General features: G+C 42.1%; 1 protein-coding gene across 1 annotated transcript; it reads right to left on the bottom strand.

Annotated features, from left to right (window-relative positions):
* Window positions 1-276: 276 nt before the first annotated feature.
* Window positions 277-1,335, bottom strand: LOC139547229 (gamma-crystallin M3-like). The gene is made up of 3 exons (XM_071356304.1): window positions 1,228-1,335; window positions 773-1,015; window positions 277-619 (listed from the first exon to the last, which is right to left on the bottom strand). The coding sequence occupies exons 1-3, from the start codon at window positions 1,255-1,257 to the stop codon at window positions 320-322; spliced, it is 573 nt and encodes a 190-aa protein (XP_071212405.1). The 5' UTR covers window positions 1,258-1,335; the 3' UTR covers window positions 277-319.
* Window positions 1,336-16,747: the final 15,412 nt, after the last annotated feature.

Raw genomic sequence — 16,747 nt, 5'->3', positions numbered from 1 at the left:
TTTTAGATAACTCTGTTATCTTTTTACATTTTTCTAAGTGAGTTTTTTTGAAAATCATTACAATTGTGCATTGCAAAATAATATGGCAGGATCAAGTAATATTTTCTAAATTAAAGATTTTAAATATCGCTAGATATTATTTTACATCAGCATACATCTATTGTGAACAAACAGATATCTACACAGAAATTTGAAATGCTAAAGATGTAGGAGAGTGAAATAATGAAATGTTTGTGCTCTGAGTAAAACAATCACAAAAATAAGAAAATGTAGCAGTTTTAAAATGTTGAAATAAATTTAATCAACAATTTTGAGAAAATTACATAGTCATGTTATCCATGATACGCCTCATGCTCATGAACCTCATGCCACCGCTCATGCCTCCCATTCCCATGCCCATATCTCTGAAGTTCCTGTACTCTCCAGGCCTCATGTACATCTGCCTGCCTCTGAAGTGGGGCTGCTCATACATCAGCCAGTGGCCGTCCATCACGTTGCAGGACTGGCAGTCAGACATACGGTAACGCTCCTGGATGGAGTCACAGTCGTCCATCATCTCGTGCATCTGACCTCCGAAGTTCTCCCTCTCGTAGATCCTCATCCTGAAGTTTCCACGGTGCTGTTATTTGGGAAATACAAATAGTTGAAATAATTACTGACTACACCATACTGTTGATAAGCTCACAGGGCCAATATGATTTGTGTGATTATGGACTTCACACAGCTACTTCTAGTGGGACTGTTACATTAGCCTGAATATCATATGGCTTACCATGGGGATCATGCGGCAGGACCTGATACCATCGGTAATTCCCATCATACTCTGGTAGTCTGAGTACTCTCCCCTCCTCATGAAGAACTGGTTTCCCATGTAGTTGGGGTGCTCGTACCCCATGAAGCAGCCGCTCTGAACCCTGCAGGATTGGCACCTGCTCATGTAGGAAGACATGTCAGGGCAGTCGGAGCTGCACTCATAAGAGCGGCCCTGGAAGTTCCTGTCCTCGTAGAAGGTGGCCTGAAAATAAAAGGGAATCATATCTTTGAATTAAACAATTGTAGGAAACAAACATTTTAGAGGAATTTGCAGCGCTATTTAGTCCCACTGGTAACCAGGTTATTGGGATAAGTAAAATGATCATGTTGTAGTTAGAGCACAAGAGCCCTTTTGTATAACAATCTCTGAAAATTAAAGTAAAAATAATTCTAAGAAATCTTGCCAGTGCTTACCCTGCCCATGTTCATGCTGGTGTTGGACATATTTGCTCACTGTGCTGCTGGTTGCTGCTCCTGAACTGACTTTCTACCTGGTTTAACCCTTTCTTTTATACCTGACCAAACCTAAAGAATCCCTAGCTCCATTGTTCAAACCCCTGCATCAGCATCATGCTCTAGAGGCCTACTGAGGCTACTGAGTTGACGTCCACATTTTCAGGGACTGGATCCCTCAGTCTTTAGAAAGGCTATTTCCAAATCGACTGTTTCTCAAACAAAGTAACAAAACCGTTTGAGAGTTTACAACAGTTAGTAACAGCCTTGAAATGGAAGGTTCTCCATACATTGTGCAATACTTTTTTGAAAAAGTTTGAAAGATGCCTTTTTTAAATGCTGGTATAATGACTCAATGTTATAGTAGAGGAAATCACACATATGGTTTTAAGAGTGAAAATCTTTTAGGTTAAATTATGTATTATTACTCATCTTTTGTTCAGTGTGCTGACTTAACGTAGACAGACATTCCTAACCTAACCAGTGAATACATAATCAATTGTGAGTAGTTACTTAACTAACCTTTGTGGTTCATAACCATGATACTAGAGAAACTGTTACAAAACTTTAAATAGCATTGTGTATTATAAAAAAATATTTCAAATAAATAAATCATCTTTACATTTTTTAATTCCTCTTAAGGAGATTGAACAGGATCTTATTAAGCACTTACAAATTTGTAACATATTTTACAATTTTGTAATTGTTAACATATCATACATATTGCATCCCCCCCAAAATTCAAATAATGGATGATGATGTTCCCTATTTTCAGCGATACGTTTTGACTCGTGAGTGCTACTGGCTGAAATTATACCGTACCTTTCTGGCATCACTTTAATAAGTAACACCAAAAAAAGTATATTAGGTAACACTTAGGTAAGGGTCTGTAAAGGGTTTACACCTCCTAATGTCGATGTCCAGGCCCCCTAGAAATCTAATTAGCTCAATAAAAAAATCCCAATACAAGCCTGTCAATTTAAGCTACAGATATCTGTTTTTTTTGCATTGGATGCGTCTCAAATAACCACATCCCCTATGTATGTCACTCTTCCGCATCTGTAGTGAAAGGTGACAGAGCTAGAGTGGTGTTTGTCAGACCATGAGACATTCCAAAAATCAGTCTTCTCACAAAATTGTCTGTAGCATCCGAACGGTTCGGCCTAAAAACTTTTATGACCCCTCTATGGAAAGATGAGATTCTATGACCCCCACAGGCCTCACAAGACTCGTCTGAAGGTCCCCCGGTACCAGTTGAAAAAATGAATGGAAGTATATATGGAGTCTGTTTAGTGCCAAAAATAAGGTGTTAAATAAAGTTTCCTTATCTTTCTTATATCTCTCAGATATAGGACAGAGACTTCAGAACAAACTTCCTATAGATTTTTGGGGGGGACTATCTGTTGTTCCATGTAGTGAATCTGTTATTCAATGCGTTTGTATGGGATAATAGCAGTAAGGCCACATATTTGTTTTCATCAAATATGTTTTAGATATTTTTTTGATACTTAAAGTGGTCTTAAAATTCCAAATCAAATAGCTTAATGATCCTTGGTCTGATGTTCTTAAAAAAATCCATATAGCTCAGTAGAACCCCCACCCCAAACACACACATTTCAGTTCAGATTAATCAATCTGAACACACACACACTCATTATTTAGCTCACCATTTTGTTCTTCGAATCAAATACAGTTTGATTTGTCACATTCTCCGAATACAATAGGTATAGACTTTACCTTGCAATGCTTACTTGCGAGCCTTTTCAATACAATGCAGACTTAAAAAGTAAGAAAATGTGCAAATAAAGTAGAAAATAGTAACACCTTAAATAACTATAATGAGGCTATATACAAGGAGTACCGGTACCAAGTCAATGTGCAGGGGTACAAGGTAGTTGAGGTAATATTTACATCAGTGGCGGTCGTTGACGTTTAAGTTGAGGGAGGATATTTTTTCATGAGCATGGCCTTATTTCTATTACAGCATACTGGATGACTGTCATTCATTCCATTCACCCAGCTCAATGTGACATCGATAGACAGGCATTTTCAAGTCTTGCCATAGAGTTTCAAGTCGATTTAACTGAAAACTGTAACTCGAACACTCAGGAACATTCAATGTTGTCTTGGTAAGCAACTCCAGTGTAGATTTGGCCATGTGTTTTAGGTTATTGTCCTGCTGAAAGGTGAATTCGTAGATTTGGCCTTGTGCCTTAGGTTATTGTCCTGCTGAAAGGTGAATTAGTCTCCCAGTAGATTGAACCAGGTTTTCCTCTAAGATTTTGCCTGTGCTTACAGCTGTATTCCATTTCTTTTTAACCCAAAAAACTCCCTAATCCTTGCCGATGACCAGCATACCCATAACATGATGCAGCCACCACCACGCTTGAAAATATTAAGAGTGGTACTCAGTGATGTGTTGTGTTGGATTTGCCCCAAAAATAATGCTTTGTATTCAGGACAAAAATGTAATTCCTTTGCCATATATTTTTATTCTGTACAGGCTTTCTTCTTTTCACTCTGTCATTGGGTTAGTATTGTGGAGTAACTGCAATGTTGTTTAACCATCCTCAGTTTTCTCATACAACAACCATTAAATACTGTAATCCCTGAGCAGTTTCCTTCTTCTCCGGCAACTGAGTTAGGAAGAACACCTGTATCTTTGTAGTGACTGGGTGTATTGATACACCATCCGCAGCCTAATTAATAACTTCACCATGCTCAAAGGGATATTCAGAGTCTACTTTTTTATTTTTTACACATCTACCTATCGGTGTCCTTCTTTGCGAAGGTTTGAAAATGTTCATGTCTTTGTGGTTGAAAATGTGCTTGAAATTCACTATTAAATTGAGGGACCTTACAGATAATTGTACATGTGGGGTACAGAGATGGGGTAGTTATTCCAAAATCATGTTAACCACTATTATTGAACACGGAATGAGTCCATCCAACTTATTATGCGATTTGTTAAGCACATTTATACTCCTTATTTAGGCTTGCCATAACAAAGGTGTTGAATACTTATTGACTGAAGATATTCCAGCTTTACATTTTGTATTTAACAATTTTCTACAAAATAAAATCCACTTTGCCATTATGGGGTATTGTGTGTAGATCAGTGACACAAAATCTCAATTTATTCTATTCAAAATTCAGGCTGTAACACAACAAAATAAGGAAAAAGGGAAGGGTGTGAATACTTTCTGAAGGCACTGTAATAAATAGTGTCAGCAGCGTATGTGGACAGTGAAATGGTGTGTGTGGCATCAATATGCATGTGTGTGTGTGTTTTGTATGTATGTGTGTGTTTTGTATGTGTGTGTGTGTGTGTGTGTGTGTGTGTGTGTGTGTGTGTGTGTGTGTGTGTGTGTGTGTGTGTGTGTGTGTGTGTGTGTGTGTGTGTGTGTATATGTGGGTGTGTGTTCGAGTGTGTGTGGAATATGTGTGAGTGTGTGTTTGTATAGTCCTGTACATAGTCAGTGTAAGAGAGTCATTGCAAAAAGGGTCAATGCAATAGTCCATGTAGCCATTTGATTAACTGTTCAGCAGTCTTATGGCTTTGGGGTAGAAGCTGTTCAGGTGCCTTATGGTCCCAGACCTGGCGCTTCAGTAATGTTTGCCGTGCGGTAGCACCTTGAACAGTCTATGGCTTGGATGGCTTGGGTCTTTGACAATTTTCCAGAACTTCCTCTGACACCGCCTGGTAAAGAGGTCCTGGACGACAAGGGGGATCGGCCCCGTCTGCACCACCCTCTGTAGCACCTTGCGATCGATGGCGGTGCAGTTCCCATAGCAAGTGGTGATGCAGCCAGTCAATATGCTCTCAATGTTGCAGCTGTAAAACTTATTTTCAACCTGAGGGGTAAAAGGTGCTGTCGTGACTTCTTCACACCTGTGCTGGTATGAGAGGATCATGTTAAGTCCTTGGGGATGTGGACACAGAGGACCTTGAAACTCTCAACCTGCTCCAGTACAGCTCTGTCGATGTGGATGGGGGTGTGCTCGCTGCGCTGCGTTCCCTGTAGTCCATGATCAGGTCCTCTGTCTTGCTTACATTGATGGAAAGATTGTTGTCCTGGCACTACACTGCCAGGTCTCATCGTTGTCGGTGATCAGGCCTAACACCATCGTGTCGTCCGCAAACTTGTTGATGGTGTTGGAGTTATGTGTGGCCACACAGTCATGGGTGAACAGCGAGTACAGGAAGGCACTAAGCACACACAACTGAGGGGCCCCGGTGTTGAGGCTCAGCTTAGCTGATGTGTTGTTACTTACCCTCACTACCTGTGGGTGGCCTGTCAGAATGTCCAGGATCTAGTTGCAGATGGAGTTGTTCAGTCCCATTGTCTCGAGCTTGGTGACTAATCTGGTGGGGACTGTAGTGTTGAACTTTGAGCTGTTGTCCATTAACAGAATCTTCACATACGGTAGGTATTCCTTTTGTCCAGGTGGGAGAGAGCAGTGTGGAGTGCAATAGAGATTGCGTCGTTGTGGATCTGTTGGGGCTGTATGCAAATTGGATTGGGACCAGGGGGTCTGGGATGATGGTATCGATGTGCCATGACCATCCTTCGATGCATTTTATGGTTACAGGTGTGAATGCTACAGGATGATAGTCGTTTAGGCAGGTTACCGTTGAGTTCTTAGGAACATGGACAATGGTGGTATGCTTGAAACATGTTGGGATTACAGACTGAAACAAGGAGATGTTGAAAATGTCAGTGAAGACAATTGCCAGCTGGTCTGCGCATGATCACACAGTCGTCCGGGGCAGCAGGGGCTCTCATGCCTTGTTCAGTGTTGTTTGCCTCGATGTGAGCATAGAAGGCGTTCAGCTCGTCTGGGAGGTTTGTGTCACTGGGTTTCCCTTTGTAAGAATATTTTAAGATAATACACAACGCAGAGGACTAACGGTCAAGAGGGAATTAACGATAAATGAAAATAGTGTTTTTTCTGTAATAGGGAATTAATGATCAATGGGTCAGAGACATGGGAGGAATTTGTCTAGGCATTGAGCCTGAAACAGGATGCTTGTTATTTGGCCATTGGCCCAGTTTTATTGCAAGGAAATCTAATTGGTCAACCACAGGCTAGGGTTGGGTTATAAAACTACATCCTGTCTCTTTGTTCTGTGGAGAGAATCACTGAGGACAGGGGAGAATGAACACCTCTCAGGTGTGAGTACCTCTCAGCATAACATCCATGAATTGTCCTCTTTGAATAAACCTATTTTTCTCCCCCTGATTGGGGTCTGTGTTATTGAAGAGTAACATCAACTGCTAACACCTTTGTAATCCGTAATAGTTTGCAAACCCTGTGACATCCGATGAGCGTTGGAGCCAGTGCAGTAGGATTCAATATTAGTCCTACAGTATATTGACATTTATCATGTTTGATGGCCTGTCGGAGATCGCAGCGGGCTTTCTTGTATGCGTCCATGTCCGTATCCTGTTCCTTAAATGCGGTAACTCTAGTCTTTAGACCGGTGTGTATACTACCTGTAACCCATGGCTTTTTTCTTCTTCTGATAAATCCCTGAACAATATTCAAGTCTGTGCTAGCGAAGCAATCTTGTAGCTTAGCGTCCACTTCATTGGACCACTTTCATAATGAGTGAGTCACTAGTACTTTCTGTTTGAATACTGCATGTCTTCCCAGTAGCCTACTTGGTGTATGAACTGCTGACTGCTCATAACTTCCAAATTATTTTTGACACATCAACCTGGATCAAGGGGCAGGGCAATTTGTGATTTGTTTTGGTAATCAGTGACTGTATTGGAGGGGGAGTCGTTTCACCTCTTTTCTGAGTGTATATATCCAGCTTCCCAGGCTCCATGTAGCCTACTTGATGTGTGAACTGCTGACTGCTCATGACTTGCAGATGATTGTTGACGCATCAACCAGGATTAAGGGAAAGGGCAACTTGGGACTGTTGTTGATTTCATAATCAGTGGCTGTATTGGAGAGTGAGTGTTTTTTTCCTCTCATTGGCAATCAGCAATTAGTACAGGGAGGTGTGCACTTTACCTCTGCCAAGCAATTAACAGTTAGTGTTAGTACTTCAGTCTCCGCTGGTTCCTCAGCAGCAGCTGTAAGCGGCGGTCATGCCAGTAGCAGTCTTGTCTGCGAAACTAAGACAGTTCTACCAAGTTGTTCTGCAGAGTTCATCGAGGAAGGCTCCACACCACTTGAGTATCTACTTATTTTCTGATGATCTAATTTTGCTCTTTTGTAGCTTTGGCAACTCTGAGTGTGTTTTCTATACCTGTTCGCTCCTCTCCCTGTAGGCTTTACAGACGGTCCCCACCCCTTGGCTGCAACCCTTCTAATTTTGTGTACTCTGCGCGCACAACACATGTGGAATCCGGGTCTCTGGAAGTGTTTGGAACTGCCGATCTGCGGTCAAGAACGCCGAGTTCATTTCAGCCTATGCTGCTCTTCAGTCCCTTGACCTTTTGGCCCTGACAGACATGGATCACCCCAGAAATCACTGCTACTCCAGCTGCTCTCTTCATCTGACGATTGTCGAGGTGGTGGTACAGGTCTACTCATTTCTCTTAACTGGAGATTTTCTCTTTTCTCCCCCTTTTACCTGTCCATTTGCTCATTTGAATTCCATGCTGTCACTTGAACACTCAAGCTTAACATTGTCATTTATCGCCCACCAGGTGCCCTTGGAGAGTTTCTCAATGAGCTTGACACCTTGAGAAGATCATTTCCTGATGACGGTTCACCGCTTTGTGTACTGGGCGACTTTAACCTCCTGACGTCTGCCTTCGATTCATTTCTATCCAACTCTCTCGTACCCCTCCTTGCCTCTTTTGACCTCACTCTTTCCCAATCCCCTCCAACTCACAAGGCAGGCAATACCCTTGACGTAATCTTTACTAGACTCTGTTTGCCTACGAATCTCAGTGCAACCCCCTCCAGGTCTTTGATCACTTCTTTGTTTCCTTTTCTGTCTTCCCTTCCTCCAACCCTAGCCACTCAGCCCCTACCCAGATGGTCATGCACATCAAAATCTTCACTCTCTCACTACTCTCTATCCTATCATCTCTCCCTTTGGATAAATCCTCCTCCCTCCTTTCTCCTGATTTTGCCTCTTCGATCCTACTCCTCCCTTCTGCATCCTATGACTCGCACTGTCCCCTTTCCACTCGGCTGGCTCTGCCCTGTGGCTGAGTGACTCATTGCGAGCTTACAGAACAGGGGTGCTGGCAGCTGAGCAAAAATTGAGAAACTAAACTTCCAGAGGACCAATAATCCTTTCACTCCCTCTCTACCTTCTCTTCCTCTGTATCCATTGCTAAAGCCACATTCTATCACTCGAGTCAGGCGTTAAGGCAGGTTACTCAAATGAGACTGCGCTTTTCTGTGTTACGGAGGCTCTCCGCACTGCCAAAGCTGACTCTCTCTCTGTTCTCATCCTCCTAGATCTATCCACTGCCTTTGACACCGGGAACCAACAGATCCTCCTCTCCACCCTCTCAGGGCTGGGTGTCTCAGGCTCTGCACTTCCTTGGATCGCATCCTACTTGGCAGGCCGCTCCTACCAGGTGACATGGAGAGAATCTGTGTTTGCACCACACACTCACTACTGGTGTCCCACAGGGCTTGGTTCTAGGTGCTCTCCTCTTTTCTCTATACACCAAGCGACTCGGCTCTGTCACATCCTTACATGGTCTCTATCATTGCTATGCGGATGACACTCAACTATTTTTCTCCTACCCCCCCCCACCCTGACATCCAGATGGCGACTTGCATCTCTGCGTGCGTGGCAGATATCTCAGCTTGATGTCGGCCACCACCTCAAGCTCAACCTTGACAAGATGGCACTGCGCTTTCTCCCAGGGAAGGCCTTCCCGCTCAAAGACCTCTCCATGGTTTACCAGAGTGAAAATAACCTTGCCGTGACACTGGACAACACCCTGTTCTCTGCAAACATCAAAGCAGTGACTCGCTCCTGCAGGCTTATGCGCTACTACATCTGTAGAGTATGACCCTAGCTCACAAGTCCTAATCCAGGCTGTCAGGACTGACCAAGAGAATCCAAATGGGTCAGATCAGGTTTGCAGTGACTAACTTATCAGACCCCCTTTCACCCATAGAGGGGGGTAGGATAGAACTAGTGGGATTTGACACTCACATCATGTTGTAAATCAAGGGAGAAGATCCAGACCTGTGCTCTCAAAATTCACCAAAGGAATGTGCTTTGTCTCAACAGACCTTTTTCCAGCTGAAACTCTAACACATTCAAAATTGAAAATTGGAACAATATTTAGAATGTAGGGAATGGTCAGAGGTGATCTATAGAACACTCATTTTGTTTTATTTTGTGATGTCATAAAAAAATGTATTGTCACATCAACTCCCTCGCCGGTACTCGATGTTGCCGGTTTACTAATCACTGGCTCTGACAACCATTGAGACTAACCTGGACTCCATCACTTCACTAATTACCTCCCCTATATCTGTCACTCCCCAGGCAGTATTGACTGTGTTTTGTCTAGATACTACTCTTGTCTTATATCGTTACATGTTCATTATATTATTAAACTCACCACATGCACCTGCTTCTCAACTCCCAGCATCTGTTAGTTATAAAGGAAATACTGTAACTTGCAAAGTACACACACTACATAGCTGAAGTTTCTACACAATGGGATGTGCGTGTAATATGAATAATTTAGTGTTTTTGTTTAAAGAGGTATGTGATTTGAGAAGCTATAAAATAATTGTTTTCCATAACTTTGCACAGTGAGTAATCACCGGTCAGGAGGTGTGCCAGCCGACCAGGCCCACCCCTTTCGAGCAAAAGTTATAAAATGATGGGTAAAGAAATTAACACATTGAACCATAAAAAGCGTGAAGCGGCAACTACACATTTAAAATGGTTTGAACTTTGAATCTCAATACGAGGTGGAGACGATAAACTCACCTCCTGGACAATCTGATTAGCTGTCCTAAGTAAAGTACTTTAACTTCTTATGGCTGCAGGGGCAGTATTGAGTAGCTTGGATGAAAGGTGCACAGAGGTGCCCAGAGTAAACGGCCTGCTCCTCAGTCATAGTTGCTAATATATGCATATTATTATTAGTATTGGATAGAAAACACTCTGACGTTTCTAAAACTGTTTGAATTATGTCTGTGAGTATGGCAGGCAAAAACCTGAGAAAAAATCCAAACAGGAGGTGGAAATTCTGAGGCTGGTAGATTTTCAACCATGCTCCCATTGAAATCACAGCGAGATATGGGTGAGTTTTCACTTCCTACGGCTTCCACTAGATGTCAACAGTCTGTAGAACTTTGTCTGATGACTCTACTGTGAAGGGGGGCCGGATGAGAGGAGAATTAGTCAGGTCTGCCATGAGGTGACCATTCTTTGACCATGCGCGTTCACATGAGAGGGAGCTCCGTTCCATCGCTCATCTGAAGTCAATGTAATTCTCCGGTTGGAACGTTATTCAAGATTTATGTTAAAAACATTCTAAAGATTGATTCAATACATCGTTTGACATGTTTCTACGGACTGTTACGGAACTTTTGGACATTTCGTCAGGTTTTAGTGAACGCGCTTCCCTGACGTTGGATTTGTATACCAAACACGCAACAAAAATAGCTATTTGGACAAATGATGGACATTACCGAAAAAAACGAAAATTTCTTGTGGAAGTGGGAGTCCTGGGAGTGCATTCCGACAAAGATCAGCAAAGGTAAGTGAAGATTTATAATGCTTTTTATGAGTTTTGTTGACTGCACAATTTAGGCGGGTAACTGTATGGCTTGCTTTTGTGGCTGAACGCTGTTTTCAGATTATTGAATATTGTGTTTTGCCGTAAAGCTTTTTGAAATCTGACACAGCGGTTGCATTAAGAACAAGTGTATCTTTAATTCTATGTAAAACATGTATCTTTCATCAAAATGTATGATGAGTATTTCTGTTGCTGGGCTCTCCGATTGTGCAATCAAGTAAATGAGTTGTGAAAATGTAAGATTTGTAAACAAATGCAAATTAATTTGTGCTAGCCTTCATTTCACCATTTAAGTATTGTTTAGATGACTCTTATCTTACTTTGTAAAGTAAGTTAATTTTAAAATACTTAATTGTGCATTGCAAAATAACATTGCAGGATCGAGTAATCTATTCTAAATTAAAGATCTGAGATATCATTGGATATCACTTTCCATCCAGCGTGCATCTATTGTACACAATCATATCTATACAGAACCATTTAAATGTTAAATGTAGGGAGTGAAATGCTTAAAGCTGAATTGCCCTGAGTAAAAGAAAGAGAAAAACAGACGAGTATTGTTAACATTTTAAAATGAATTTAATCAACAATTTTCGTTCAACGTTTGAGGAAATTACATAGACATGCTGTCCATGATACACCTCATGCTCATGAAGCTCATGCTTCCCATTCCCATGCCCATATCTCTGAAGCTCCTGTGCTCTCCGGGCCTCATGTACATCTGCCTGCCTCTATAGTGGGGCTGCTCGTACATCAGCCAGTGGCCGTCCATCACGTTGCAGGACTGGCAGTCGAACATGCGGTAACGCTCCTGGATGGAGTCACAGTATTCCATCATCTCGTGCATCTGACCTCCAAAGTTCTCCCTCTCGTAGATCCTCATCCTGAAGTTTCCTCTGTGCTGTTATCGGAAAATAACAGGTTTAATTGATCAGAGAAATTATATATAAATCCTTTGTAATATGAGTTTTATTTTCAATGACAAGATACATCTATTTTAATATGACACAGTTGAAGTGGAAAGTTTACATACACTTAGGTTGGAGTCAATTAAACTCGTTTTTTTTTTCAAACACTCCACAAATTTCTTGATAACAAACTATAGTTCTGGCAAGTCGGTTAGGACATCTACTTTGTGCATGACACAAGTAATTTTTCCAACAATTGTTTACAGACAGATTATCTCACTTATAATTCACTGTATCACAATTCCAGTGGGTCAGAAGTTTACATACACTAAGTTGACTGTGCCTTTAAACAGTTTGGAAAATTCCAGAAAATGACATCATGGTTTTATAAGCTTCTGATAGGCTAATTGACATAATTTGAGTCAATTGGAGGTGTACCTGTGGATGTATTTCAAGGCCTACCTTCAAACTCAGTGCCTCTTTGCTTGACATCATGGGAAAATCAAAAGAAATCAGCCAAGACCTCAGAAAAAGTCTGGTTCATCCTTGGGAGCAATTTCCAAACACCTGAAGGTACCATGTTCATCTGTCCAAACAATAGTATGCAAGTATAAACACCATGAGACCACGCAGATATCATACCGCTCAGGAAGGAGAGGCGTTCTGTCTCCTGGAGATGAACGTACTTTGGTGCGAAAAGTGCAAATCAATCCTAAAACAACAGCAAAGGACCTTGTGAAGATCCTGGAGGAAACAGGTACAAAAGTATCTACATCCAGAGTAAAACGAGTCCTATATCGACATAACCTGAAAGGCCGCTCAGCAAGGAAGACGCCACTGCTCCAAAACCGCCATAAAAAAGCCAGACTACGGTTTGCAACTGCACATGGGGACAAAGATCATACTTTTTGGAGAAATGTCATCTGGTCTGATGAAACAAAAGTTGGACTGTTTGGCCATAATGACCATCGTTATGCTTGGAGGAAAAAGGGGGAGGCTTGCAAGCCGAAGAACACCATCCCTACCGTGAAGCATGGGGGTGGCAGCATCATGTTGTGGGGTTGCTTTGCTGCAGGAGGGACTGATGCACTTCACAAAATAGATGACATCATTAGGAATGAAAATGATGTGGATATATTGAAGCAACATCTCAAGACATCAGTCAGGAAGTTAAAGCTTGGTCGCAAATGGGTCTTCCAAATGGACATTGACCCCAAGCATACTTCCAAAGTTGCGGCAAAATGGCTTAAGGACAACAAAGTCAAGGTATTTGAGTGGCCAATACAAAGTTCTGACCTCAATCCTATAGAAAATGTGTGGGCTTAACTGAAAAAGTGTGTGTGAGCACGGAGTCCTTCAAACCTGATTCAGTTACACCAGCTCTGTCAGGAGGAATGGGCCAAAATACTTATTGTGGAAAGCTTGTGGAAGGCTACCCGCAACGTTTGATCCAGGTAGTGGTCTATCAGGGCCCTGTCGTTCCATCCCGCTCCGGTGGCCAGGGTCCGGAAGTCCAGGCCGAACTCCTTGGCGCTCCTCATCAACTGCTTCAGGTGTAAGAGACGTTCACGTGAACTCCTCGAAGTGGTCCAGCGCCGCATCTCCTTCTACCCACACGACTTTAGCCCACTCCAGGGCTTTCCCCGAGAGGCACAAGACGAGGGCGAACACCCTCTCACGTCCCGAAGGAGCTGGGTGGACGGTCCCCAGATACAGGTCCAGCTGCAGCAGGAACCCCTGGCAGCGTGCCGCCGTCCCATAAAACTCCCTGGGAAGGGCGGGACGAATCCCACTGGGACCGGGTGCAGGGGAGGCGAGTAGTGGAGACCCCTGTTGTGCTGGTGGGGGCACTGGAGGGACTCCCTGTCTCTCCCAGCGGTCCATAGTCTGGACGACGCGATCCATGACAGCGCCGAGATGGTGAAGCATCGCCGCTTCACCTTTGGGCCAGGGTGTATATTAAAGTTCTCCTGTTATCACCCATCTCTGATCTCCTGCGCCTGACTTCCGGGCCACCAGTCACTCACCCCCACAATGGGGGCACCCGCTCCTGCTGACTCCATTGATAGGTGTGGAATTCTGTAACGGGGTGAATGACTGGTTGGCGGGAAGTCAGGCGCAGGAGAGCAGAGATGGGTGATAACAGGACAACATTAAAACTTCTTATGGCTGCATCCCGCTACCGGGATCGATATGACAGCAGCCAGATAAAGTGCAGGGCGCCAAATAAAAAAAACAGAAATCTCATAATTATAATTCCTCAAACATACATGTCTCTTATATCATTTTAAAGGTAATCTTGTTGTTAATCCCACCAAAGTGTCCGATTTCAAATATGCTTTTCAGCAAAAGCACTACAAATGATTATGTTAGGTCACCATCAAACCACAAACAGGCACAGCCATTTATCCAGCGAAAGATAGCAGTCAGAAAAAGCAGAAATAGAGAGAAAACTAATCACTAACCTTTCATTATCTTCATCGGATGACACTCATAGGACTTCATGTTACACAATACATGCATGTTTTGTTTGATAAAGTTCATATTTATAACAAAAACTCTGAGTTTACATTGGCGCGTTAGATTCACTAGTTCCAAAAACATCCAGTGATAGTGCATAGCCACATCGTTTCAACAGAAATACCTATCATAAATGTAGATGATAATACAAGTTATACACATGGAATTATAGATATACCTCTCCTTAATGCAACCGTTGTGTCAGATTTCCCAAAAACTTTACGGAAAAAGCAAATCATGCAATAATCTGAGACGGAGCTCAGAACAATAGCCAAATTAGCCGCCATGTTGGACTCAACAGAAACCAGAAAATACATGATAAATGTTTCCTTACCTTTGATGAACTTCATCAGAATGCAGTCCTAGGAATCCCAGGTCCACAATAAATGCTTGATTTGTTCGATAATGTCCGTTAATTATGTCCAATTAGCTACTTTGGTTCGCGCCTTCGGTAAACAATTCTAAAGTCAGAAAGCGCCTCCACTATAACGTGACGAAATGTCCAAAAGTTCTGTAACAGTCAGTAGAAACATGTCAAACGATGTACTGAATCAATCTTTAGAATGTTGTTAACATACATCTTGAATAACGTTCCAACCAGAAAATTTAATTGACTTCAGAAGAGCGATGGAACGGACGTTCTCCTCATGTGAAGGCGCATGGTGAATGCATGATCAGCTCGTGGAAATAATTACTCATTCCTGTCTCCTTCGGCCCCCCTTCACATTAGAGTCATCAGACAAAGTTCTGTTGACTATTGACATCTGGTGGAAGCCGTAGGAAGTGAAAACTCATCTATATCTCGCTGTCATTTCAATTGAGAGCATGGTTGAAAATCTGACACCTCAGAAGCAATTCAAACAGGAAGTGGAACTTCTCAGGTTTTTGCCTGCCATATGAGTTCTGTTATACTCACAGACATAATTCATACAGTTTTAGAAACTTCAGAGTGTTTTCTATCCAATATGAATAATACTATGAATATATTAGCAACTGGGACTAAGGAGCAGGCCGTTTACTCTGGGCACCTCTGTGCACCTTTCATCCAAGCTACTCAATTAATATACACCCTGGCCCAAAGGCACAGGCGAGGCAGCACAAAGCACAACTACGGTAACATGAACAAAACAAACAAACCTAGGTTTGGAACAAACCTAGCGCAAGCCAGCCTGTAGCGTAACACCCTACACAAAGAACAATTCCACACACAGACATGGGGGAAGCAGAGGGTAATATACATTTAGTCTGATGAGGGAATGTGAACCAGGTGTGCGGGGAAACAAGACAAAACAAATGGAAAATGAAAGGTGGAGCGGCGATGGCTAGAAGACAGGAGACGTCGACCGCCGAACGCTGCCCGAACAAGGAGAGGGACCGACTTCGGCAGAAGTCGTGACAGTTTTGTTGCACTGCTTTGCTTTATCTTGGCCAGGTCGCAGTTGTAAATGAGAACTTGTTGTCAACTGGCCTACCTGGTTAAATAAATGAAATGCACATTTTTATATTTGGTAACACTTGCTTATTTTCCATCGACTCCAACCCCATTTGATACATTGAACGTATGTGGGTAAAGTAGTGTCTACATAGGGGTACAGGTTGTGAACACACACAAAAGCTCTGACAAAGGCCTTGAGGCCGATACGTAAAGCTTAATAAAGAGTAGTGATACTAGCAAGAGCAGTGTGCAGGTTTCTTCTTTTTTCTCATCTTATTCAACTGTTACCATGCACCTGCAACAAAGATAGCTCAGATGTGCGAGTGCCTTTTGAATTTTGATTATTATAATATACAATAGTAAATAAATGAGTTGTAAAAAATAATTTGCTTAACAATGTACACTTGTATTGGCATTCTTCCATGTATTTAGGTAATCATTTAGGTACACATTGTTACCTAGTACAACTTTTATACTTGTTTGCTGCATGTCTAATTACACCTTGACCGTGGTTTTATAGATATGAGATTTGTAAACAAATGCAAATTAATTGTTGCTAACCTTCGTCCTACCCTATAATTATTATTTTAGATAACTCTGTTATCTTTTTACATTTTTCTAAGTGAGTTTGAAAATCATTACAATTGTGCATTGCAAAATAATATGGCAGGATCAAGTAATATTTTCTAAATTAAAGATTTTAAATATCGCTAGATATTATTTTACATCAGCATACATCTATTGTGAACAAACAGATATCTACACAGAAATTTGAAATGCTAAAGATGTAGGAGAGTGAAATAATGAAATGTTTAAACATGGAGTGCTCTGAGTAAAACAATCACAAAAATAAGAAAATGTAGCAG

The sequence above is a fragment of the Salvelinus alpinus genome, chromosome 20 (assembly GCF_045679555.1).
Source record: "Salvelinus alpinus chromosome 20, SLU_Salpinus.1, whole genome shotgun sequence".
Classification (NCBI taxonomy): Eukaryota; Metazoa; Chordata; class Actinopteri; order Salmoniformes; family Salmonidae; genus Salvelinus; species Salvelinus alpinus.
Note: the sequence above shows the minus strand (reverse complement) of the source record. Positions and strands in the feature narration are given on the sequence as shown.

Bases quoted from the DNA above. Each gene is read 5' to 3' on its own strand.
- LOC139547229 (XM_071356304.1), bottom strand. From the start codon at position 1,257: ATGTCCAACACCAGCATGAACATGGGCAGG. The intron at 1,016-1,227 runs GTAAGCACTGGC...TTTTATTTTCAG, and splicing joins CCAGCATGAACATGGGCAGG to GCCACCTTCTACGAGGACAG. The intron at 620-772 runs GTAAGCCATATG...CCCAAATAACAG, and splicing joins CCTGCCGCATGATCCCCATG to CACCGTGGAAACTTCAGGAT.